This window comes from Necator americanus, chromosome III (genome assembly GCF_031761385.1).
Source record: "Necator americanus strain Aroian chromosome III, whole genome shotgun sequence".
Classification (NCBI taxonomy): Eukaryota; Metazoa; Nematoda; class Chromadorea; order Rhabditida; family Ancylostomatidae; genus Necator; species Necator americanus.
In genome coordinates, this window is record NC_087373.1 from 2167730 (window position 1) to 2195672 (window position 27943).

A 27943-nucleotide genomic window follows, 5' to 3' on the forward strand; every position below is an offset into this window, starting at 1 on the left:
GACTCGGCTTACTTATAAAATTTTCAGTGGGATTACTCCAAAATGCAGTTGATCGCGTGAGATCAGTCTTCCTCGTTCTTCGGCAAACATTTCCTGGCACACAAAATCCACAGTGTCTGATTCGGAAGAAACTTCCGGAATTTCCTATTTAAATCCACTCTCAGCGGGGAAAAAAAGATTGCTTCCATACATATTGGAAACCCACGACGCATTTTCTGTCTACGCTACTAACATCGGTCGGAAAATCCGCGCATTGCGCGTCTAATGTCAGGATAGCGGAGGTGTGAACGCAATTAAAGGGATCACCCCACGAATCTGAGATGGTACGGGTTTCAGGTGGAGTATTCGTATACGGGGTCGTAGATTATGGAGAGAGGGGTGATTCCGAAAAATTCTTTCTAATTGCCGTAGAAAACGGTCCGGAAGATGCGGCGTGTGCAAACGGCTGGCGCGCTCCAATCGAACTCCTTGTGGAAAATAGTGCGCCAGAACGCCCGAAGCCGTATCTTCCGAGCCGTTTTTTTACGGCAATTTGGAAGAGATGGACGGAATCACCCACCTCTCCGTAGTCTCCCATCCCGTATACGAATACTTCACCTGAAATCTGTACCACCTCAAATTCGTGGGGTGATGCCCTTAGTGTAATTAAGGTTGCGGGAAATTTAATTGTTTTCAAGCCACAGGTTTGTCGAAACGAAATTCTTGGTGCATATTTGAGATCAGCAGCTCATTTGCTCCCGAATGAATTCTTCAAAATTTAATTTTGCCTGCTCCGAAGAATTCCGACGGTCTGCGACGGATTTCGAGGCAGATGATAGTAGCGGTGTTGTATCTCATCAATCAGCGCGTCCTAGATCCAAGCTATGTTCACACGAAAACATCCAGGCCCAGTTTATACTATGTTTATGCCATGTTTACAGTTGAAACTCATATTTACGCTTTCTTTTAAACATCTATGTAGACCCCACCGAAGAGAAAGTGTTTTTTTTTTTAGTTTCCATCAGTGCATCGAAGACAAAAGAAGAAAAATAAATGAGGAATAGGAATTCGCAAGTGAATATGGATTTTTACTCGTGGTGAATTTTTACCAGTCAAAGTTAACTCCAAGAGATCTCGTAGCTGACAGTTCGGTCATCGGTATCCCACAGTGATTAACCGCACGGGAACATTTAAGATGAAAGAAAAAGACAGAAGAGATTTAAAAAGATTTTTTCTAGGGTATTCACGAAAAAAAACAGTGTCATGAAGGATCTTTTCAGAGAGAGTTCTCACTTTTTAAAAGATTCTTTTGAGAAATAATTCCTTTGCAGACTCTGATAGAAGTCGAAAAACATGGAATTCCAAGAAAATTCGGATTCTAAAGGCTCAAACTTCAAGAGAATTCGAGGTTTCTTTGCGCTCGGACGAGATGATACTGCGGCGTTCTTTAGCATAATACATTTTTTCTTCAAATAGATAATTTTGAAATAGTTAAATAAGTTTGAATAATTTTAAATAATTTTTTCTAATTTTTTCAATTAATACCAATATTGTAGAGATATGGCCGGGTTCAAATAGGGCGAACTCCGATATTGTAGCGAACGCGGCTGTCCTCGAAGTCGAAGGGACCCCCACTCATCTCTGTAATGTTTCACAATAAGCCAAGGTCCCACTTCATCTCTACAGTTCGATTACAATAAACGAAGGTCCCACCTTGATCGCAACTCCTAGACCCCACACGCCATTTCGAGCGAATGCTATCGTTTATACAATTGCATCAGATTTTAGGTGATTTTGAAAAATTTTTGAAATTTTGAAAACACAGTGGAGAATGGCTAAAGAACGTAAGAGCTTTTTTTAAACACAAATATTTCACCATAGGAATTGGACAAAATACTTCTAGTCGTTTTTTTTTATTTTATAGTTTGTTCTATGAGTTTTCTCACAAAATACTGTTTAGTGGGGCTTTTTTTGCATGTCCCGTGTTCCGTTGTTTTTACAATCGCTCAACTGGCGGCGGCAGACAATCAGAAAAAGAAGAGTAAAGAGGATCTTTAGGAGAGAAAGGGATTTTTTCCAAAAGATCCCTACTCCTCCCAAAATGTCTCGTCGTTCTCACCAAGAAATAGATACGAGCGGGAATATTCAATGCAGAAAGGAGGAAATCAGGCAAATTCCGTCTTCCCAGCACTCCGAGAACTTACGCTATCATTGACGGGAGAATCACCTGAACACCAATCATCCGGGACTGTATTCCACTGTCCAAAACCGTGGATTTGCTCATCAAAGCGTCCAGAACATCGAAGAGAACCCAAAGTCACGACATTTTAACTATAAATGCTACGGCGGGTAAGATTTACAACTAAAATAATTAACGAGATAAACGAGATGAACGAGGTTAAGATACTACATCAAATCCTAAAGGTGAGCCGTGCGTAGAGGTTTTAGGGACCCATCGTGAAAATCCTTAACAAAGAGAATCCCCAGAATCGTCGAAACGATCGGTAGCGGACAAATTTGACACAGAATAACTCTAAGAAAAAAATAAACGTCACGAGTCGCTGATTCAGGAATGATTAATGGTTCGTAAAGAAATTTTCAGCTTTACTTTCTTGTTTTTGTAGGAAACCTCTTGATTTCATACAGGAACAAGAAGGTGAAGCTCATAGAGTTCAACGCAAATGAATAGTACGAAGAAGAAGTGCTGCTGGCACAAGGTCAACGCTTCCTACACGAATCCCGTTCGCCCGCGTATTGAGTAAAAGCGACGATGATGATTCCTCCACGCCCGGTTAGTAAGAAAAAAATTATCCATCAACTTCAAAAGACTCCGATATCAGCTCATTGCACTTTCCCATTCAGGATAAAGGATAAAGTTTCTGGCGTTAATCAATCCACTTGGGATGCGCCAACGCGTTTTCACTGCAACTCGTAATCGTTGAGGTTCTGGAACGCGTGTTGGCCCATACAATGACTTGCGGGGGCCAGCCGATGTGTCAAGTCAGTGTTTTTATCCTCCCAGACAAGTCTGGTACCAATTTATCAACCCTTATTTATTGGTGAGCACTAGGGCGGATTGTGCAGACAGCGGAACCTCTTACCGACTGCGCTACACCCGCCGCTGGCCAGGATTATCCAGGAGAAAAAAAATGTGAGCAAAAAAAAAGTCACCGACTTGGATCGAGTGCTACACTAACATGGATTTTCCCTTGTAGACCACCTTATATAAGTCTTTATTATTTTATAGTAATTTTTTTTTGAATTTTATTTTTCTTTGATCGTTCTCTTACTATTTATCCATACTTATATTGTTACTACCACTTTCTCTTACTTATGTAATATTTACTTGTATTCACTTCATACCTCTACTTAGTCCTTTTTGTTCAAGTATTATTTACATGTTTACATATTTTAATAACATTCGCTTATTTTGTTTATTATCTACATTTCACATATTTTAATAACACTCATTTATTTTCTTCAAGATCAATTCTCTTTTCCTATTGAGAAGTTTCACTGGAGACTGATCATAAATGATTCGTCGTTTAGGTAGAGGAGAAGCAAGATCCTCCCTTTCCATCTTTTCCGCCCCTTTACACCTTTTTTTCTGAATCATTTTCAGGATTCAGGTTTGGGAGGACTCGGATCAGGATTATCTGCACTTCGCTGTCATTTCTCTGATTCCTTCTCATGTGACCGGTAAAGACGAACATTTTGAACAACTTTTTCGGATGCCGGCGCCGGGCGGTCACTTGCTGCCGGTTTTTCAATGCTTACGCTTAGCATTGTATTATTATTTGTCATATTTTTAACAGTAAACTTTTGTTTTTCAATGAAAATGCCATAAAATGGCGTATTTTTTGAATATATGAGAATAAATCTAATAAAAGTATAAGTAATAAAATAAAATAAAATAATAAGTATAAGTAATAAATATAACACAATATAATTAGTAAATAATAAAACAATAAATATAAAATAATAGTAGTGTAAATATAATGATGATAAATGATGATAAACAGTAGTAAAATAATAATAATATAATAATAATAATAAAATAATAATATGATGATAAATAATTAAATAATAATGAAATAAACACAACAATTAATATATATACAATAAAAAATGTATAATAATACAAATAATATACAAAATACTAATATAAATATGACATAAGTAATAAATAACGTCTCTGTAATGTAATTAATTGTATTATTAATTGTAATTATTGATTATATTATTGATAATATTAATTTTTAGCTAATTCCATTAACATTGTGTACAATTTATCTTATTCTAAGTATGCGATCGATACGATAGTGAAAAGTACAAGGACATTCACGCAGCCACCGTACAATTCGTACAATTCGCGTATTAAAAAACAATTTTCTAAGGAATTTCGGAGAATTTTACGCGTTTCTTTCTATTTTCTCTTTTCTCTTTTTCTTATTACCTAAATCAGCACATCAATACAGTTCAGACTACAAAAAAAAAAAAGATTTGCACGATCTGAGATTGAGCGGACTTTCAGAATTTTCCGGAGAGCCGATAATTCCATCAATTTACCGCTAATTCAATCACTTTTACCGCAAATTTCACTCGATTTTTTCCACACTTTTTTTTGCCAGAAAGTAAAAGTTACCAAAAACTCATCAAGTATTTATTATTGTCGTTTATTTTTTTGTTTCAATGTAATAGTCAATAGAAAATTGAAAAAAATTAAAAATAAAAGAGAAAAAAAATAGAAAATTTGTCCATGTACATACGTATTTCAATATTTTAATAGCTTCATTTAAATTATTTTATAGATACTCCCAAGAACAGGGTATTTTTCTTTCTAAATCGAATCTTATTTCTCATTGATTTATTATTATTATTTTTTGTTTTGTTTATTTTATATATCATGTATTATTATCATTATTATTTTATATGTTATATTATATTATTATCTATTTATTTTTTATTTTTACTATTATTTATCATTATTTACAACACTATGTTTTTTTATTATTTTATTTTCCGAATTTGAAGAAGTACCAAGTTTTCCTCTTGTTCCTTGCTAAGTTCAGGTGTTTTTTCCCATCACTAAAATTTTCACTGGATTGCGACCAGATATGGACAATGGAAGGCAGACTGGAAGGGTTGGATTTCAGGAAATGACGAAAACGAAGGAAAAAAGACAGGGAGAGTCTCGAAGAAAAAAAAAAAAGAAATGCTGAAAGATATCTTCCATACGTTAGGCGAAGGATAACGATTATAATTCTACAATTGGATACAGGAAATTGAAGCAGTAGACCAAGGAAGGAAGGAAGAGGAAAAAGGAAATTCTCCAGAAATTTCCCGTACAATTTCACTCATTTTTCTACACCTTCATTCTCCTTTCCCTCCTCCAGAAATTTCAAAATTCATTAAAACAAAAAATTCACACAATAATTATTCACAATTAATCTTCATGTCAACTCAAAATATAATGAAAAATTTGCAAATTTGAATTTTCTACAGTGAAAAATTGAAATATAAATTGAAATTTGGAAAAGCTTCAAGAAATTATTATTAATTTTTTCTAAAACTGCTATAATCCTAGTACTTCTATGATAATATGAAAATTTCTACAACTACTTAGGTTTTCATTTATATAGATCAATTTCTTCGTTAAAGTTTTTCTCCTCCTGTTTCCTGCTCAGCAATTTTCAGTGGTCCCAACGCCAATTTTTTTTTGTATTGAAATGCGGCCACTGTGAAGTGATTGAAAAATGCACATTCAATCGTTTTTATAGTTTATCAGAAGCAAACTCAAATAAACCTTCACGAAAAAAAAGAAAATATCCTTTGAAAAAATCTAACTCTATGAGGTGGATTCAGTTTTGGTGGTCCTACAGAGAAAACCAGCATCTCGCCGGAATTGTTTGAGAATTCTAAACTAAGCTCTTATGTTAACAATTCCTGTAGAACAGAGGAAATTCTCTGATAGAATCTAATTTCGATTTTTTTTCAAATATTGAAAATCAAATAATTTAAATTTTAAATAAAATTTAAATAAAATTTAAAACAAAATAGTAAAATAGCTTATAGATAGAATAACTACAATTTATAATAATAAAGTTTACAATAAAAGATACTTATTAATAGTAATAATTACAGACCAATTAATAATAAATTAATATTAATAATAATAGATTAATTAATAATAAAATTCAAAGAATAATTATATTCAAAGAATTTCATTAATAATTATAATTATTCTATCTATAAGCTATTTTATTATTTTATTTTAAACTTCATTTTAATTTAATTTTTATTTTAATTGTAAATTATTTGATAAAAGCAATGAATTATTAAATTATTTTTATTTTTGTTTTAAATTTCATTTCAATTTAATTTTTATTTTAATTGTGAATTATTTAATAAAAACAAATGAAAAAATTATTCAAATTATTCTCATCATTTTTAAAATCGCTTTTTTTTCATGAATATTTTTTCATTAAGAGTATAGAGAGGGTTAAGAAGCAGAAGAAATGAAAATTCTGCTCGCTCGTTCCACTACGCCTCCAAATGAACGAGAAAAACGTTAGTTGCTTGTTTTTTTTTGTGATGTAAGGATTTGTTAGAAGAAAATTATTCAGAAAATTATTAGAATGATTCTCGACAGGAAAAAAAACCCGAATTCAGGAATGAGTGATTGGTGGTGAAAAAAAAGGCGTGGATGTCATGTGACGCGTGTGCATTTCCATGAAATACATATGTTCCTCGTCGTCGTCCCGGGGCGTTGTGACGCAGCTTTTGTTACCAATTAGCGGCTGCAATTAACATTTGGCACGCTTCCCGTTTCTATTAGAGCGATCCAGAAAGGGAGAGAGGAAGAGAGGGAGAAGAGCGATCCACAGAGAGACACGCGAAACACGCAACGCTAAGCCACCGGAAGAAACTCCGTGAAAATCACCACGCCGCTTCCCCGTCGCCATCGGCGACGCGCCAACGTCGCCTCCGCGTTCGGCTACGCGAGCCGATGCTGAACTCCTTGTGTTTGTGCGGCATATGTGTCTGTGGATGTGTGGATGTGTTCGTGTAAATATCCACACACACACACACACACAGACATGGCCAAAAACATTAAAATATTCCCTCTCACCCCCTCTCTCTCTCCGAAAATAAGCAATGGGCGGGCGGGGGGCGTGTACCCCGGGCATGGCTGGGTGGGCGCGTCTACGCATGGTAATTGGCGGAGATGCGGCTGGAACCCACCCGGACCACGCCCATCCGGAATCAATGGAAAGGAGGTCGATTTAGAGCTGGCTTGAAACGGCACCGGCGAATGTATTACATCAGTTTTCTGCTATTATTCCTCATCGTCGGTTGCGCCTGTAATGCTAGGTGAGTGTGCTTTTTTCCTCCCTCCACTTTTCCTCTTCGGATCCTTTCTGGATTAATTTGGAAATGAAACGGCGATGAATTAGCGGTGAAGCAATAGCGCGTAAAGCAAGCTTAGCGTTAGAAAAAAAAACGATCCTTAAGTGCAAATAGATTAGAAATTCCCGAGTTTATATGGATTTTCCGTGAATATTTCGTTAAATTCCTCTACGTACGTACTGCTTTACAGAAGGTCCATATATAGAAAAAATTCCCGAACATTACGACGATTAAGCAGAAATTATGATTGGGAATTGGATGAACATGGCGGCCTACGACCAATTATTAATCCGGCAAAGGTATGAATTTTCACACATTTCCTATGCATTAATCATTGATCTGTGAGAATTTTTAATAATTACGTTCGTTTCTTTTTTCTTAGTATCGCTGATTAACTTCTTAGAAACGTTTTTTTGTGTTTCTCATCCAGAACTTGTCTGAAATCGTATGGAATTTTTAGAGCAACGTATTTTCCAGCAATTTCCCTCTTATTCGATCATTTTTTCGCTATTTCTAGTCGTTTTTTTTTCATTTTTCAAAACGTTAAAACTGTCTAAAAACTTCCTCAGTGAACTTTCCTCGCAGTATTTCATATTTTTTCACACAATTATTTTTTCTTTTTGATCTAATAGTGGATAATGAAGCTAGTCCTGGACATATTTCACTTATTAAGTTTGTTTTTTTCTCCTTTATTTCTTTGTCAGAACCTCAGATGATGGTTTAGAATAGTATTTTCCTTGAAAATTTCTCTGAATCCATTAATTCGACGATAAAAATCCTACATCCGATGAGACTAATCAATTGCTTTTTTTTCGATTTTGACTGATGTTCAATTCATCTTCATCTCATTTCCATCATCCATTCATATTCCTTATTACATTTTTTCATATCGTTAACGTTCCGGATCCTTTTGACTTCAATATTCAAAAGATTAATGCGTTTCACTTCAGTTCAAAAGTTTTTTTCTCTCTCTCCCTCAAAAAAAAGTTCTGGATATCATTGAACACCGTGTGGACGTCAATTTAAATCTAGAAAGATGTCTGAAATGTCGTTAATGATTGACAAATGTCCAGTAAAAACGAAAAGTTCTCCTGAAAAATATAAAATTTTCCCCCAAAAACAAATAAAATATAAAAAATAAAATAATAATAATAATAGTAAATAATAATCAATATAAATAAAGTAAAATATAAAAATTTAGGTTGAACGAGCTACAAAACAATGTGCTAACGATTCCTATATTCTCAGCACTATTATGCAAAATTATAATAGGCATAAAATCCCTGGAGGACAGGTGGGACCCTATGTAGTTTTAATTCAGAGAAATTTTAACGGGAAAAAAATAATTTCTGTAAAATTTAACAGGTCGAGGTTAAAGTCGAGGTATGGGTGCAGGAGATCACCACAATTTCCGACATAACCAGTGATTTTCAGGTAAGTGCAATTAATATTTTGCATCTTTTCAAATCGAATGTTTATGTTTCCCCTTAGAAAAAAATTAGAAGGCAGTCATGGAGTTTTTCATAAGAAATAATTATTTTAACCGCTTATAATTCTTATGATGCTATCACAATATTATTTATGATTCTTTCCTAACTTAGTAAATAAGGATTTATTTCGATAAACTAATATCATTAATAATTAATAATAATTTTAGGATAATTTAGATTTTAGGAATTTTAATAATTTTAATATGTTAGGAAACAGAAAAATGTATGTACAGACAGACAGGGCAGATGTATGTATACACACACAGATAGACAAACGGACAGACACATGTACAAATAGACAGACAAACAGACAGACACCTGTATTCACCTGTAAATAAGCGTACGGATACACAGATATACGTGGATATACGGCTAGACCGAAACAGATAAGGACAGACATCCAGCTCCATGTTGGGGAGTAAACAAAAAAAACCTCTACAAAGAGAAACAGACAAACGAACACAAGTAATAAACACAAATAAACAAATAAACAAGAGGTCACGAGAAAATCTGAATCTGTACATAGTGATTTCTTTTTTTCCCCACCCTCAATCATCTATTCACCTGTTGTTTTATTTTGAAAATGGTTGCCATAGTATATGCACGTATATGTATGGATGTATGGGATGTGGAATTGCAGCTGGATATTTACATCTCGGAGATGTGGTTGGATCCGGCACTCGATTACTCGGCGTTGAATCCATGTAAATACAATTTATCGTTGAATAGTGTGCTATTGGAGAAATTATGGACACCAAACTCGTGTTTTATCAACTCAAAAACGGCTGACATTCATAAAAGTCCGTTCCCGAACATTTTCCTGCTCGTCTATGCGAATGGATCCGGTGAGTTCTTCTCCTTCAAATAATTCAATAGTAACAAGAAATAAACTGTTCTTTTTTGCCTATTTGCCGTTGTTTTGTAAAAAAAAATTGAAAGATTAAAAATAAACAAACGTTTTTCGTTTATTTGCTGATGTTTTTCTTTAAAATATTTGGAAAGAAAAGCTGAGAGAAAGGCAGGCAAGCAAAATTTAGAGCTAATCTATCCGTTTAATAGCGTTAACCTTTGTTAGTTCCAGATTTTTTCTTCCACCTTTCTCGGAAAAACGCCAGGAATAACAAAATTTCTTTTTTTTTATCACCAATTTGTAAAAAAATTTGGGAAAGAAGAACCGAAAGAAAGGCAGAAAGCAAAATTTAGAGCTAATCTATCCGTTTCATAGCGTTAACCTTTGTTAGTTCCAGATTTTTCTTCCACCTTTCTCGGGAAAACGTCAGGAATAACAAAATTTCTTTTTTTTATCACCAAATTTCTAGACTTTTCGTGGATTTAAAATTGAATACTCACTTTCTTCATGCACTATTTTGAACAATTATGTAAATTAAATATTTGGTGTTTCCTATGAACTGTAATTGTAATTATAATAATACCACTAATAATAATAATAATAGTAAAAATAAATAAACACCATTTATGTATAAGGCTTGCTGTAACTCTCTGTATCTGTCAAATCTGATCAGATTTTTTTGTCAGAATTTACTTGGAACCCTCAAACTTCCAAATCACTTTTTCACCATTCATCAAATAAATTCAATGAGAATAGTGGGGGAAAAATCCATGTTCCGTTCGTTCCGAACTATTCGCCACTCCGTTAGAAGTGAAAATTTTTCGACCATTATCGATTTTTCCGGATGAGACAGAGAATTGACTCAGTTCTTTTTTGACATGATCTTTATATTATAATAACAGATTCTGCTGAGAATTCCAGAGAAAAACTCCGAAAATGTTCAGAACCTATTTTTTTTCTGAGTTTGTACATGCTATTCTCGTATTTAACATAAAAGTTTGAATTCTGAATTTCTCACCGTTTTCGCTTGAAATTTCTAAAAACTGCAAAAATGTGGGATTATCGCAAAAAAAAAAGAGAATAATTTTCCCTTTTTTTACTGAACAATAAGGCCATCCGAGGTTATTATTTGGTAATGTTTGATCTACGCCTCAGTGACGCGAGTTTGTACGGTACAAAAAACATAAAATGAAGTGTGTTTTTTAATGTTTTAAATCGCATACTCAATTATTTTTCTAGTGTGGACGAATTATCGCTTGAAACTACAAGGCCCGTGCCTTATGGACCTCACGAGGTAAAGAATTTAGAGGAAAACGTGTCTAAAAAAAGTCCTCCTTCTTTCTCTCCGGAAAAAATTCTGAATAATTTCAGATTTCCATTCGATAACGTTACATGTTCGTTGACATTTGAGTCATTCAAGTGAGTTCGACTAGGAAAGTTGATATTTCAGCAACTTTCTGCACTTGCGGACTTTACATCCGTTTGATTCTCGTGGAAGGAGTGGAGTTTAATCAAATTTTGCAACGCGTAAAGTGCAGAAAAGTGTGCATCTCCTAACAAAGACCGCGCAATTTTACGCGAATTTCATGAATTCTCACGAATTTTCAGCTACAACACGGACGAAGTACAAATGTCATGGACACCATCTGGTGTGAGGAAAATGAGGGATAAAATGGAGTTGGCCGACTACGAGCTTGTCGATATTAAGAATATACGAAATGTAGAAGTGAGTAGATCAGTGGAGGGAGTTTCAAGGAAATTTCCTGAGTTTTCTTTATATTTTTTTCAAATTTTTTCTCATGTCATTTTGTATTTTTCTTCATTTCAACACGTTCTTTTTTGTACCGTCCCACGCCTCTGTTCCTCCTGTCCTTTTAAAATTCCCCACCCATCGCGTTTCGCGAATTTCTCAGAAATTGAGTTTTCAAATCAACTCTAACCTTCAAATTCTCTATATAAACGCAATTTTCGAAATTTGAAAAGAATTTTTGGGGCGCGAAAAATCTCAAAAAATGTGGAAATTATTCGGACACATTTTTTTAAAATAAAATAACACGGTTTCAAAACCTTTTTCCCGCTCTATTTCTTCGAAAATCTTTAGAAACACAACTTTTCTTTGAAATTTGTAATGATATTCCGATTTTGCAGACTAAAAATTCTTTTCTGCTCTTTTCGTGTCACTAAATCTCATACATTTTGCTTCAGGATTTCTCCATATCCATAAGCCTTTGTTCGAACATTTTCCCGGTTTCTCTTTTCGTGTTTGAAATCGAAAAGCTGGAAAGGAAATAAAATGAAATTTATGGATGGTATGGAATGACCCAATCTAGAGAACAACTGTTCCTTTCTTTACACCTAATCCGGATAATTTGGAATTCAGTTAGAAGAAAAAATTTCTGAGTCCCGTATTTTTTTTTTGCTTTTTGAGATCATAGATGGACGCTGGATGTTTACGATTTCGATCATCCAACTTTTTGTGATTTGGAGAAAAAATTAATACTTTTTCTTCGCTCTGACTAACAATTATTCCAAGTGGAAGCCCCCATGACTGGGAATTAAAAAAAAATCTTGCAAATCTTGCATATATAATATGGTATATATATATATATATATATATATATATATATATATATATATATATGTATATATATATATAAGTTAGTGTTCCCAAAACTATTTTAAGAGTAAGTACGTTTTTCTTCCTTTTTTTCTACTATTTTCCCAGTTTTTCTCGTATTTTTCAGAAACCTAAAGTCCTTTTTTAAAAACATATTGGATTAAATTCACTACATAACCTCTTTTTTTCTGGAAAAGTTAGGAAATTTCTCCGAAAATTTCAGCCATATCCAGCCGGTTATTGGCATGAATTGACGATGATGTTTCATTTCAAACGTCGTGCTGGTTGGTATATTCTTCAAGCCTATCTGCCCACCTATTTAACTATTTGTATTTGTGAGTTTTTTTTAAAAGAATTTTTTCTTCGAATTTTTTTCTGGAGGAATTTTCTTTAATTTTCATCGGTATCGGTTCTCGTTCTTTGGTTGTTATCGGTTGGTCGCTCTTTGTTGGATTATTATTGTTTGGTTGATTGTTGAGCGTCTAGGATTCAAGGATAGTGCAGTTTTCGTTAATTTGTTGACTCGATTTTTCTCTGAGCATTTTTTTTCCCGGTTTTTCGTTTTAATTCCTGCTACAATAGGATGCATTTCGTCGGTTGTTCCTGGGATTTGCGCATCCGGGGAATTTTCTGGCTCCTGCTGCTGATGTCTTTGCTGCTGCGCGGTGGCGGAGGAGCCGCCAATTGTCGAGCCTAGTGGAATTCGATACGAGCACAAGAAACCTAGTTCTCGCGCTCTTCGCCATTCTTCGCCAATCCACAGCTGGCTGGGAACAGCTCCGAAAATCAGACGGCGCTTAACGACGTTACTGATTGTAAAATTCTCGTGGAATAAGCTGCGCTCGCTACTTTTTCCCCAAAAAAACACAATTTTTCTGGATATCAGCTAGTGGTCGTCCTCTTCACACTCTTCGATAAAAACCTCAGAATTTTCTTTAAAAAAAAACCAAAAACAGATGAATGTAAGAATTTAGACCTAACCAAAAAAAAATCCAGAAATTTTGAACTAGTTATTAATCCACTTTCTCAATACTAATTTTGAAAAAATTTCAAATATGCGTAAAAATATACGTATTTATTCAAGAATAAGCATAAGATTAAGATCCTCGAAAGTTTACGAGGATCCTGCTCATTCCTGAATGAATACGACCATAAACGTGCATATTTCCTAGCAACAAAAGAATCCACCAACCAGCAGCTGCTCCTTTGCTGTGAGTTTTGTTCTAATTAGCCATATATCTAAATGGGCGCTATTAGCCGAACAGGAAATAAGGATCTTGTTCAATGATAGCTTATATCAATGCACTTTCTGGATAGAGTATTCGGATAGTACTAAATTTAACAAAAAAAAGTGTAATTAATAATAAAACCTTCAAAGATGCAAAAATTAACAAAAAAAGAAACTAAAATCCCGACTGAATTCTTTTCCATTTCTATCTGAGCTGCCAGTAAAGAGGTGAAATTTTTAATTTTTTCAAATGAAACTTTTAATTACCATTTTTTTCCATTTTTTTGAAAAGAAGATTTCGTTTATTTCTACTAAATTAATCTTTAGTCAAGGGCTCAGTGTTAACGACCTTTCCCCGTAACCTCCCACTTTCCGCCGCTATTAGCCGAACAATAAACTTCCAGTGTTGCTGGGAAAACGATTCAAGCATTCATTCATTTCTCCGTGCACATTTTAATGAAGATATTTGAGGAAAAATTCGAGCTACCATCAATTTTGTAAAAAAAAATACTGTTTGACGTTTTGCATACATCCCGTCCTATTTCAGGATGCGCCAAAACTCTTTCTCCCCAAACCTCTTCTAAGGGATTTATTCGAAGTTTTCTAGGCCATAATTCGAAGATTTCAAAGATCCAAAGATAAAATTTGCTGCAGTGGGGTGGAAATGGTAAATTCTAGCCCAACAAATGATCTCCACCCTGGAAAACCGACTTTATGCTCGGCTATGCGCATATCAGCAGTGATTTTCTTCGGATTTAAATGAACGAACAGTTTTTAAAATCGTCTAGCTCTTCCTTAGCTTTACTTCGCACCTTAGAAGATCTATTTTCGGTTTTTGCTCGGCTACTAGCGTCGGTGATTGACTACAACCTAATCTAAAACTTGATTATTTTGTTTGAGAGAGCTATAGAAAAGTTTGAATACATTAGAAGTTAATAATAAATAAATAATCGAAAAAAATAAGTGGAATAACATCCAATAAAAAAGTAATCCTATTTTACGGTTTCGTATAAACGGGTTCTGTAGACTAAATTAGTTCCATTAATTGTTTTGGCAACCTTGATCTACGATCGATTCGACTAGAGATCCGTTCAGATCTAAGAGATCCATTGACATAAAAATGAGTACAAACCCTACCGTACCTATTGAAAACAGCCATGGAAAATAATGGATATCAAAAAAAATGCAAGGAACACCTCAGTGCAGTTATTTTTTGTTCTCTTCGACAAATAGTCAAAAAAATAATAACCATTGAAAAAATCTATTTGCATAAAATTTGTGAATTAAATTGTGAATTCATTGTGAATTAAATTAACATAACATCGAAGGTGTCCACGAAATCTTGGAATAGTTATGGATAATAAAATGTTGTAGAAAACACAAAAATAAGTAAAATAATCTATTTATTCGGCTACTAGCGATATTTATCCATATTTCTGGATCATCATTAGCATCATTTTTAAAACTTTTGGAACTTTTTTTAAAACTTTTTCTTTTTGGAATAGTAGGAAACTACTAGAACTAAAATATCCACCCACTATAGGAAATGACGTTGCTGTCATTTTTTTCCCTTCGCTGTCAAAGACCACATTGAAATAATTTTGTGGCCTCCAGTCCAGTCCAGTATACAATATTTTATGAATAATTGCTAGGGTGATTTTTTTGGGCAGGCGGACGGATCCCATATGGCGGATGACGTGAGGGCGTACCCGAATTTGAGCTGTTCTCCAAGAATTACGCGCCGTTTTCTTCCAGGATTTTGACTGCTCACTGAAGTTATGAGTGGACGACCGACGTCGTCGTTGAGCGACGCAGCTCAACGAATGCGAAAATGACGAATGTTGTCAGTTATGACCACATTAAAAACATCGTGGGCGATTCTTTTTGGCTGTTTGTATGCAATCCGAATGTCCATGGAAGGTGGTGTGGATGAATTTCTCAGTACTTCCCCTCGGTTAAGACGTTCGACGACAAACATTTCGTTCCGAAGTAGAATAAGTAACAATTAGGGATTACTGATACTTTCTATTCCTTTCTTATCCGTTAGAAATCTCCAGAAGGAAGTACTGTAGTTTCGAAAGACAAAAAAAAGAATTAGAAAGAAGAGATATTTCCTACATAACTGCTAAGGTGAGTTGTTGAGAAGACGGATACCATTTTCTGGAAGTCACAAGGACGTATTGGAACTGAAGCTGACGTCTGAGCATTATCCAGATTTTTTTTTCGATAATCACGGCTAATTTCTCACTACTTTCCCTCGATCCAGAAAAAGTTATGGGTCCACCAATAGCACCTCTGACCCACAATTTCCAAAGAATTTAATGGATCCCGTGAGCTATCGGTCACTGTGAAAGTGATAATTTTGAATTTCGCACGCGAAACTAAGAACTATGTGGTTTGAAGTCGTCCCGTCAAACGTTCCGGATACGGTAGCTGGACGATTGTGTAACGATGTGTATGTGTATGTGTGTGTGTGTGCGCAGATTGACATAGTTAAAGCTAATCGAAAAGAGTAGAGGCCGGAACGAGCAAAGACTCTCAGCTAACCGCTCGTCTATGTGGCTCATTAGAAGGAAGGTGTCCGAAGATGAGCAATGGTATGGTTGTGATCGTTGAAAATATCCATAATATCCACGAGCATACTTTCGTACTTTCACGAGCATATTTTTAACGATCACAACCATTCCATTGCTCATCTTTGGACACCTTCCTTCTAATGATACGAGTAGTTCTCAGTAGTGGAATCGACATTCCCATAACCGGCCAAATGATATGTACGGTAAACATTTTGAGGCGTTTCCTGAGGGCATCCCAGCTTATATCCATAGTTTCCTCCCGAACCCTATGGTTACTAACCCTTCTGACCTATGGTTATTCATGGAACCAAATATGAACCATTCCACATGTTCCACACCGAAATTTTGAGCTAAATAAAAACCAACCAGTAATTTGAAGGGCCACAAATCGAAAAAAGTGACCCAAGTGCACTTTTCTGGCCTACGGTTATTCCTGGCATGGAACTCTTAGGCAATCCCCCATTTTTTAAGAAGTAAAAAGTGACAATAAAATTTTATTATATATTATTTCACTTAAAAACTGTTTAAGAAAAACGTTCAAAAAAAAAGTTAGAATGAACTTTCCCGGAAGTCCGTTAGGATTTAAGGATTCAAAATAAAAAATCTGAGGATTTATTATCTTTTTTTTTTCTTTCAAGGCATGCAGGGATGAAATGTCTCGCTTCGCTAAGCATCCCATACATCATAGGTGAATGTCGGCTAAAAATTCAAAAGTGAATAGATTTTTATAGATTTCCAGGAAAAATTTCCCGAAAAATGTGGACACGCAAATATGTTGAAAAGCGGCTTAAGATTCGGCGCTCTGTTAAAATTTGTATCCCGGAAAAAATTGATTAATTCGTTTATCTTCAAATAAATTCTTAAGCCGGTGTGACGATTTCCTTTTTGGCAGCTCATGAATGATGCAAAAACATTTCTGAACGATTCAAAAATCAAAACGGAAATGATTTCTTGGAACTCACTGGAATTTCCCTGGATTTTCGTCTTAATTTGTTTCCCACGATGAAAAGTGCTGTGGTTATCCGTACGTTCAGCAGATTATTGCGAAAATAGAAAAATAAACAAAAATAAATAAAATAAATAAACAAAAAATTATTAGCAATAGGTACGCTTTATGAGCGTTGCGTGTAAATTCATCAAAACCTATCATCATTTCTTTGGGTTCATCTATTCTTTGCTTCGATGATTGAATGATTTATGAGCGTATGAATTCGTGTGATGCTTAGCCTTAGCCTTAGAGATTATACGACGTCAATTCGAACGTAGTGCGTTAGTTTCGACGTAGAGGAGGAGGAGGAGGAGGTTGTATCGCAGGTTATACATTATTTAAGAACATCCCAATGGCACTCACGAACCACGTGAACCTTAGCGCTGATTTGTTGTCGGCACGCATAGCGCCGCCACATGCACCACCAGCAGCAGCATGCATCGTGGGAAAATCCATATATTCATCCAGAAATATGTATGTGTATATGGATGGATTTCTTTCGATAAGAGCGGAAAAATGGTGGTGTGATTTCTCTCAAACACATGCGGCGCGATGAGTTTTGGACAGGAAACGAAAATTTTCAGGATTATTTCTCAGGAAAATCGCTGAGAGATAATCCTGAAAATTGCATAAACCGTACTGGACAGCAAAGTGAGGAATTTTTAGGGCATGGATATAGTTGATGAGCGCGGAAAAGAAAAAATCAAGCATTTTTTAACCGTGAAAAATTCTACGATAATTTTCACAAGTACTAAATAGTTGAGAATAAACTGCTGAGAATTTCTTTTCGTATTCAAGCTTGGGATTCGTTGAAGAGTTTATCCTGTTTTTTTTTCTGGGTAGTCGGGATTAACTTTCCTGAATTTCCCGATTAACAAATGGTGGAACATGGGTTTCGCCTGATCGATAAATGACACTTCAAAGGATCCACACGGACTAGAAGTTTTGCAGTTAATCCTTCAAAAATCCAGCAAGAAACGGCCAAAACTCGACGCTGGACGTTCGAGGCGTCAACCACTCCACAAAATCACATCATTTTGTAAGATAACACAAAAATACGTCTAAAATTTAATTTTAAATTTTATTCGTTCTAAATATTTAAAGATTTATTTTAAATTTTAATTTTTCACTTTAAGAAGATTTGAAACCGAGAATAAAATTCGAGAATAGAACGCCAAAAATGTTTGAACATTGATATTTTGACCTTTTTTTCCTGATATTGATCTCGGATCACAATTAATTTGGTCGGACGATGTGATTGGCCAAGTAATGACCAATAGAAGCGGTCTTTTTATTTAGAAGTGTGCAAATATTCGTAAATATTTACTTATTTACTTGATTATTTTTGTAATTATCTCTTAGGACATAGAACCTCTGGTCAAAATTCTCATTGCTTTATCATTAATGTAACATGATTAATCCAATAGGTCCAATAGACATGATAGGCAGGATTTTTTTTTCAATATCCTGAAGATTTAATATCAATTATGTAGCACTTGCCTACGTATTTTAAAGGCATCATCCCACGAATCTGAGATGGTACGGATTTCAGGTGAAGTACTTCTATACGGGATCGTAGATTAAAGAGGGGGAGGAGAGAGGGGGGGGGGGGGAGGGGGGTGATTCCGTCCATTTCTTCCTAACTGCCGTAAAAAAACGACCAGAAAGATGCGGCGCGTGCTCACGGCCGTTTTTTACGGGAATTAGGAAGAAATGGACGGAATCACCCCCGTCTCCATAATCTACGATCCCATATACGAATACTCCACCAGAAATCCGTACCACCTCACATTCGTGGGGTGATCCCTTTAACCATTTTTCGTGCGCTTTGCGCATACGGTTCTCTGGCTCCGATTCAATTGCAACAAACATATAACATATTTTTTTCTTAATTAATTAATTAGTTAATTAATCTACTTTCTCTCTCTCTCCGTATGATGACACTTATTTCTAGAATTGTCAAATTTCACAGAGATATCATTCAAAAATTTTGTAAGTCTCTATCCACTACCTTGATGAAGAGTTTCGATCGTGCCCCGTTATTCTCATTTGGTCCGTTGATAGAAGCTGCGGTATAGAGATATTCGCTTCCTCATCACTCACCTCATATTTACAAATTTATTCGCACACACTATAGACAAACAAAGGAGGACATTTATATGCTTTTCTGTTTGCCATCAACCGGAGGTTCGAATCCGCCCTAGTGCTCACCGAACCTTTCATCTCTCCGGGATAGATAAATTTGGTACCAGACTTGTCTAGTAGGACAAAAACGCTGACGTGACGCATCGGCTGGGTCCCGCAAGTCATTGTATACTCCAGTTACACGTCCATAAACCTCAAACGATTCTGAATTAAAGCGAACGTGGTGGCGCAGATCCCAAGCGGATTGATTCACGCCAGACTTTTTATCCATTCATTCTTTATTCTGCACTTAAGTATTTTCAAGATTAACCTTCTCATAAGAGGTGAGATAGGAAGTTGCTCAGCTTTTCAGCTTTTTTTTTATTACATGACACCATCTTAAGTCAGTCAAACTCTTCATCCCTCCAAGATCCAAAAACTGATGCCGGAAGTGCTTGTGAGGATAAAAACACTGACTTCATGCATCGGCTGCCAACCGCAAGTCATTGTCTAGGGAGAGGCAGCATACAAAGCATTCATAAAACCTCTAAGGTCCAGAATTTAAGCCGAACAAGTAATCTTCTAAGTTCCTGGAAAGAATGATTGACGCAAACTACTATATCTTTTATCTTTCAATCTATCCATGAAAGGTGGCTATCAGGTTGCTTCTTATTCATGAAGGACGAAAAATCCCCTTACGGGGATTTATCTCACTATTCGAATACGAAAGGATTCAGAAACAAACAACTCAAATTGGTGCATCTTAAACGGATGGAAAGACGGACGTAAATTAGCGCTTCGTACTATATATACTACGACAAACGTCAGAAAGAGTCTAGAAAATAGTTAAAGGCAGCATACCGCGAATAGGGGTGGTACGGATTTCAGGTGGAGTATCCGTATACGGGGTCGTAGATTATGGAGACCGGGGTGGTTCCGCTCATCTCTCCCTGAATCACCGCAAGCAGCCGGCCCCTGAATGCTGTTTCGTACGATGCCTTCTATTGCAGCGCGCCACCCTTGCGCGCGTAGCGTCCCTTACTGCCTATTGGAGCACTGCGAATTGATTTTCGACGAATCGCAGGGCGGAGGTGGCGCAAGGGGTGGAACGTTGCAGTAGATGGCGTCGTAATAAACAGCATTTTGGAGGCGGCTGTTTGCAATGATGCAGGGAGAGACGAGCGGAATTACCCGCGTCTCCGTAATCTACGATCCCGTATACGAATACTCCACCTGAAATCCGCACCACCTCAGATTCGTGGTATGCTGCTTTTAACACAAATTTATCCAGGCTACCGTAGAAGCTATTCATAATTCCGTTGACAATTTGTTTTCTGAATACTTTTGTTATTTCCGAGAAAGATCAGTACCTCGTACTTGTATATATAGAATGTTATGTCTATTTGTTGCATGCTGTTAGTATAGGTACATAGTCGTTTAATCAGGTTGTCTCATAAATTTTGAAAGTTTGAATTTCAATTGTACTGGCCAGTCACGAGCGCCCGGTCTATATAAGAGAGTTCGCTCACAGTCAAGAGTATTCTATCAATTCCCCTTAGAGGCATCATATTTACGAATCTGACTGGTGAGGGAATCCACTGCAAAAACTAAAGAAGGAGTTGTAGATTGCGGGATCAGGAGTGGTTCCGCTTACCTCTCCCTAATCTTCTTTAAAAAAATGGCGTAGGAACCACTTAAGTTCCTACGAAGAACGTTAAAACGCTCCTCTAACCTATGTAGACGTTCTGGTCTCCTCAGCAACATATTCATAGGTTTCACTTGAAGAGGTAGTCGAGGAGAGCGAATTGGCCTTCGATCGCTGCGCAGCTGGATGCGGCGCGTTGCAACTGAAATCGTCGTGAAAAGCGGAGCGGAGTTCACGCCGTTTTTTTTTTTTCACTACAATTAGGAAGAGATGAGTGGAACCACCTCTTACCCTGCCACCAGTTACGGCCCCGTATAGAGTTTGTCGGAAATCCATACCACGTCGCATTAGTGGGGTGATGCCTTTAAACACCGCTACATCTCGTTTTAAAAAACAGAGGCCCGATTCGACAACTTTTGCTTGTGATCGGACATCTCATTCGACCTGAAGGCAATAGTGAAGGAATTGGTGTAGTGCGATCGAAGAATTAGCGTCTCTAAGGTTTTTTTCAGAAGTGAGGATGGTCGTGTAGAAGGACCCATAGTAGGTAAGGGGTCATCGAAAAACCTCAGAGCCGGCTCTTGGAGTCTTAGCGTGAGCACCTAAGCACTCAAACGGTTAAGCGTGACGAGAGAGCGTGTTCGACAGCAGAGCGAGAAGAAGAAGAAGCTGCCCACAACGTAGAGCAGCGGAACTTTTCCGGAGCGACAGCGTTGCAACAGACAAGGCGTCCGGAAGGACAGCCTAGGGGGAGAGGTTCCGAGTGGTGACGAATCCGAATTGGACGCGTTTTACGAGGAGCTGGAGGAAGTAATCTGCTGCTAATCTCTTGTAGTTGTGTGTTAAAGGCATCTCCCCACGAATCTGAGGTGGCGCAGATTTCAGGTGGAGTATTCGTAAACGGGATGGGAGACTACGGAGAGGGAGGTGATTCCGTCCATTTCTTGCTAATTGGCGTAAAAAACGGCCCGGAAGATGCGGCGCCGCCCAAGGCTGGCGCGCTCCAATCGAACCTCTTGTACAAAATGGTGCGCCAAAACGAATGAAGCCGTATCTTCCGGGCCGTTTTTAACGGGAATTAGGAAGAAATGGACGGAATCACCCCCCCCCCCCTCTCCGTAGTCTCCCATCCTGTATACGAATACTCCACCTGAAATCTGCGCCACCTCAGATTCGTGGGGTGATGCCTTTAAGTATGAAAGTTAGTCAGTTATCTTGTGCTTAGTGAAGAGAATGCAGGGACAGGGAATTCCACTATAGTTTTCTCCATGTGAGGGTGATAACCATTTTCTCTACAGAATTCTTCTTATCAATCCTTTCCAAGATTTTCTGCGTTGTTTTAACTATCAATACTGTACAGGTAGGGATAAACGGAACATGTGAACGTGCTTTGCTTAGTGACTTTCCTATTTCCTATTTATTTCCCATGCTTTTTTGGGAACGGAAAGAAAAACTTTTATTCAGACTTATGTTGTCAGAACTTTTTCAACCTATCACATTTTTCCCAATTTCAGCATGGATTTCTTTTGCGTTGGGTTCGAAAGCAATTCCCGCTAGGACAATGCTTGGTGTGAACTCATTGCTGGCGATGACTTTTCAGTTTGGTAACATCATCCGAAATCTACCTCGAGTGTCCTACGTGAAGGTGAGTTGTTTACGTTTATACTCGCTCAACATCAAATTAAGTCGGTTACTAAAATAGTGAGTAGAGCTGCTTCTTGCATATTTTTGAAAAAAGTTGAAGAACAGCAAGCCCCTTTTGAAGCGGATTTTTGTGCACAGAACCGTCTGTATCCGTAAATCCAATGCACTTTTAGGCTATTGACGTATGGATGCTATCTTGCATGACATTTGTGTTCTGTTCGCTGCTGGAACTTGCTTGGGTAGGATATTTATCACGGGAAGAGGAGTACAGTCCACCACCAACTGCTACGTTACCGAATAAAACGTTACCGATTGCACCACCCACATCGAATAAGACGACTCCAGTGGCACCACCTACTCCTAGTCGTCAAATCCATAGCGCAACAAGCACCTTGCACAGGTACGGTAGATCCAGCGATAGTTTCATAAAAGAACTCGAATGAGTGAGAGCGAGTTGATCGTTTTGCAACCACTGCATCAACTCTTCTCCTCATTTTCCACAGATAAAAAAAACGAATGATTAAAAAATTAGCAGAGGTATTTTGTTCTGTAAAAATAAATAATAAATAATAATAATAAAATATATAAAAAAAAAAAAAAAAAAAAAAAAAAAAAAAAAAAAAAAAAAAAAAAAAAAAAAAAAAAAAAAAAAAAAAAAAAAAAAAAAAAAAAAAAAAAAAAAAAAAAAAAAAAAAAAAAAAAAAAAAAAAAAAAAAAAAAAAAAAAAAAATAATAATAATAAGTAATAAATCTCTCGAAAGAGAAATGCAGAAGAAAATGATCAATGATAAATGAAGAAAATGATATTTCTTTCTTTCTATGTCGCGAATGGCAACAGCGGATCTTTGGCAGACGAAAACTGGTCCCTTTTCTTCATCAAATCTAGAAAATCTACCTTTTAGCAATAATCGATAATTCAGTTCTCTGCGTAATATTTCTGAAAAATCACAAAAAATAAGCTAAAGACTACCTTATCCCCTTCGCTATTCCGTAAATTTTGTGGTGATAGAATCTTAGGTGTTTTTCAAAAATAATTTTCTAGAGAAGTTTATTAGAAAATGTAAGATTAAGTTAAACATAGATATTCTTAGTCTCCATATCAATTCACCGGGGAGCGTTCTTGAATCAAATCGAAAATTTTAAAAGAGAAAAAAAGTAAAATAGAATGAATAAAAATAAATTATTGGTAATTGTTCTTGTGCCTGAAAAATTGTGAAAGACTATTTTTCGCTGAATTTCTGATTTTTGAGAAAGTAGAGTTCATAAATCCTCTAAAACACCATGGAAACGTGGGAGTCTCCAGAAAAAAAGGAAACAACAAAGACCAAAGGAATAAAATCAAAAATTCGCATTAATTTTTTTCGTGGTACTTTATGATCCTACTTACATGTGAAATGCATGGAAATACCATATCATACGTACTTTAACGGGGTTCGTGTTAGTCGTTGAGCGCGAAATTCTCAAGGGAGCATGAAATCTCGTGCTTTCTCGTGCTTATTCGAGTACTATGATATGGCGAGCCGTCAAAATCTTGATGAGAGATGCATAGATAGATGTTTTCAGGAGAAATCCAGCAAATGAGGAAGAGTCAGCGTTGATTTCACTACGTGACAACGATTACGGTTATATTCCACCTGGATTTGGATTGAACGGGAATATTGCGAATGCGATGCGATCTTTAGGTGGAAGGTAAGCATACATATAGCAGGAAGATTTTCTCGAAACACCAAAAAGTACTATCAATACACATCGAAAGGCTGTTACAAGCCTTTTTTTCTATTACAACAAAAATAAAGTGACGTCATGGGCAGACCAATTCTTAATTAATTTTTTTATTTGATATTTTTTATTTTTTATTTCTTTTTTTTCTTACATTTTTTGTATGCCCATATGTTTTTTTTTCATAACGGAGAGCAAGAAGTTCAGACCTGACAGTTCAGGAATAATTCGTTAAGGTATAAACGAATCAGAAGTGGCTATTCTCAAATATATCTTTATTCTTAACTTCTTTAAGGTCAATAAAGTAACCATCACATTATTTACTTCACAGCGTTGCCTCCTATTTTCATCCTATTTTTATTTCCAAGAACAATATTTTCTCAATTAATTTAGCCAAATTTTTCGCTTTTTTTTTGCAAATATTTTGAATCAACAACACCCAAAATCCTTAGAATTTGTAGACAAAAACACAATTCGAATAAGCATACGTTCGAATCTTCTTCAAAATCGAATGATTCGACTACCCGATTACATGAAAATAAAAACTGGCATTTGTATAATGATGTATTCTTCTCGACACTCATCGCTCTGCTTTCTTCCCTGCTCTAATCGAACTCCCGTAGCAATCGTCACGATAAACATACGTACCAAAGTTTGGATTTGGTGCGTATGTTTATTGTTTATTTATTATGTCTACGTGCGTTTTTTTTTGAATTTTTTTCAAATTCAATTGGTTCATGTAAGATGATTTAAGTAACTAAGTACTTAAGTATTAGTAATTCAGTAATTAACTAATTAAGTAAGTAAGTAACTAAAAGTAATTAAATTTAGGTAATTGATAATTTTTCGTAATTTTAAAATAGTTCTTCCCCTTTTTCCATTCTACTAAAATAATTCCCCTTAGAAATCCTAATTTTCATTGGTGGCATAGGAAATAACCAAATTATTAAACGATCCTATACTTTTAATGGTTTCTACCTTGGAAAACATCACAAGAGGAGATATGTTGTTTGACAAATTAGTTAAAGGCGCAATTGATGGCGGATGTCCAAAGTTTAGTGCTTAGAGGAAAATTAGCATTCAGACGAAAAAAAACGACAATCCTTCTCTGTAATACTTTTTAAATGAAAATTACTCAGAGCAGATTCTGAAACTGAAGCTCCGTAGGTGCGCTATCAAAAAGATCAGGGACTTTCTCAAAAAGTTCCGTAATTCTACATAGTTTCAAGCTCTCATCCCCGAATTTCTGATGAAATGAAAAAACCATATTCAGAAGAAATATTTATAAGGATAATAAATCCACTGGTTATCAATTCAGTGATTAGTTGCTTATTATTATTATTATTATTATTATTATTATTATTATTATTATTATTATTATTATTATTATTATTATTATTATTATTATTATTATTATTATTATTATTATTATTATTATTATTATAAATATGGGCGGGTGTGGCGCAGTCGGTAAGAGCCCCGACTATGGCAAGATCAACGGTTCGGAAAAGCCTAATTCCAACCAAGCCTTTCATCAATCCGGGATCGACAAATACTTACCGGACTTGTCTGGGAGGATAAAAACACTGACTTGACACATCCGCTGGGTTCCACAAGTCATTGCATTCGCCACTTACACGTTCGTAAACCTCAAACGATTCCGAATTGAAGTGAACGTGGGGCGCATCCCAAGCGGATTGATGAGCCAGAGACTTTAATCTTTTATTATTATAAATTGAATTCAAATTCGACTTCAAAAAGATTTTCAAATAATTAGTGAAATTTTGTGGTGTAAATCTCCAAATTTCCGGGATCACATCTGTGCTCTTTAAGAAAATTTTCTTTGGTTAGTGCACATCTTTACATCCAGAGGGATTAACTTGAGAACAATGGATTATTTTTGCAAATGGGGTTTAAGGATTGGTGCTGAGGAGCGCTTCCCTAGGATCTGAGTTGACGAATAAAAATAACAGAATGTCAAAAGGGGAAATTTACTATAGTACTGGTTCCAAGTGTAGTTTCAATTACAGATACATTCGGTATTTCTCAATACTCTAGAAAAAAATTATTATCCTCTAAAGAAAAAATTCTACTGAACTTCCTAGCCTGATAATTCTAGTTACAAATCAAGAATGTTCTCTTTTATGATGTTTATGTCTAAATTTGCTCTAGGATAACGATTCGTATAGATTTGCTGAGCTCCATCCACTAATGCGTGAAATTTTGAGGATAATTGCCAAAAAGTGATATTTTTTTCGAAAATTATCTTTAAAAAAGTTTTGGGTGGTAATCATGTGAGAAACGTTGGTCTCTGATAACCATTGCATCATGTGAAAATTTGTAATTTTCCGTGGTGAGAAAATAAATTGTGACTAGGTGTGATTTTAGTTAATTCTCGTGAAAGTAGTGCTATTTTAAATCCTCCCACATGTTATTATAGGTCCGTGCATGTAAACAACCTCATTCCACCTCCCGCCTCCCTTCTCCCGCACCCGTTGAGGGGAAATTCGGACCGTTTCGGTCTTTTTTTTCAACGATCACCAGGCACACTAATAAATAGTAAATAAATATAACTAAATATAATAAATACAGTAAAGATTACTACTTTTGTTTAAGTGCACACTAATAAATAGTAAATAAAAGTATAAATAATAATGAAATAAGGAATGAATAACAACATAGTAATGAAAAATAAAGAAAAAATACAAATAAATAATAGAGAGAAGGACAACGTCTCTGGCGTACGAATCCACTTGGGATGCGCCAACGCGTTTTACTGCAGTTCGTAATCGTTGAGGTTTTGGAACGCGTGTTGTCCTATATAATTACTTGTGAAGGCGACAAATCAAATCAATCGACAATCAGTCGTCAGTGTTTTTATCCCCCGGATAAACGTAGCACCAATTTATTGATTCCGGTGAGATCGATGGGCTTGGTTGGCACTGGGATGGTTTCGAACCATCAAGCGTATAACTACAGCGGACCTCTAACCGACTGCGCCACACTCGCCCTAATAAACAATAAAGTAAAAATAAATAGTATAATAAATATCTGAAATACAAACATGTAAATAACAATATATAATAGGTATAAAAGTGCAACATAACAGATAAGGAAGAAGTCAGTATAAGAAAAAGTTATGGGATAAAAATATGATTCGTTTCATATCTACTCATACTCTCATACGTACCAGATTCACAAACGCAACAAATAATACGTACAATAAGCAACAATAAATAAGTAAGCAAAAATGAATTAATCGTGGGATTTCATGTCACTAGGATTATTATTATTAATACTGTTATTATTATTACAGAGAATTAATTACAATTATAAATTAATTACTCAAGTTTGGAATTACATAAACTTTCTAATCGTATCGGAGAATTTTTTAAGATGTGTATTTTCGAGTAAGGAATCTGAGTTTTATGAATGAAAGCGATAGAAAATGATTTCAATATTACAGATGTTCATGCGACCCACACATGTCTCCCACGTATCCAGCCGAGTTGGATGAGATCCCCGAATCTGTCCATCCATCCCCATCATATAGCTCAAAGTAAGTCGACTTTAATCACATTATGAACATTTTTTCCCCCTTAAAAGCCTTTTTAGATTTCTATCTTTTAGATCAGACTATTTGTGAACCTATGTTTTACAAAAATTTGCTACA

At 35.8% G+C, this 27943-nt stretch overlaps 2 protein-coding genes across 3 annotated transcripts in view; one reads left to right on the forward strand and one right to left on the reverse strand.

Annotated features, from left to right (window-relative positions):
* The window catches only part of RB195_008369 (uncharacterized protein), a gene marked incomplete at both ends in the record, with an annotated part of 53041 nt that overhangs the window by 12196 nt on the left and 12902 nt on the right, over nucleotides 1-27943 (reverse strand). The window lies entirely within an intron of this gene.
* On the forward strand, nucleotides 7295-27916 carry RB195_008370 (uncharacterized protein; the record flags this gene model as incomplete). Its single annotated transcript, XM_064194826.1, has 14 exons — nucleotides 7295-7353; nucleotides 7580-7688; nucleotides 8591-8683; nucleotides 8755-8823; nucleotides 9520-9724; nucleotides 10969-11023; nucleotides 11101-11148; nucleotides 11338-11455; nucleotides 12570-12681; nucleotides 22422-22552; nucleotides 22725-22951; nucleotides 24115-24240; nucleotides 27737-27829; nucleotides 27901-27916. 14 exons carry the CDS (start codon nucleotides 7295-7297, stop codon nucleotides 27914-27916), a joined length of 1461 nt encoding a protein of 486 aa, XP_064045969.1.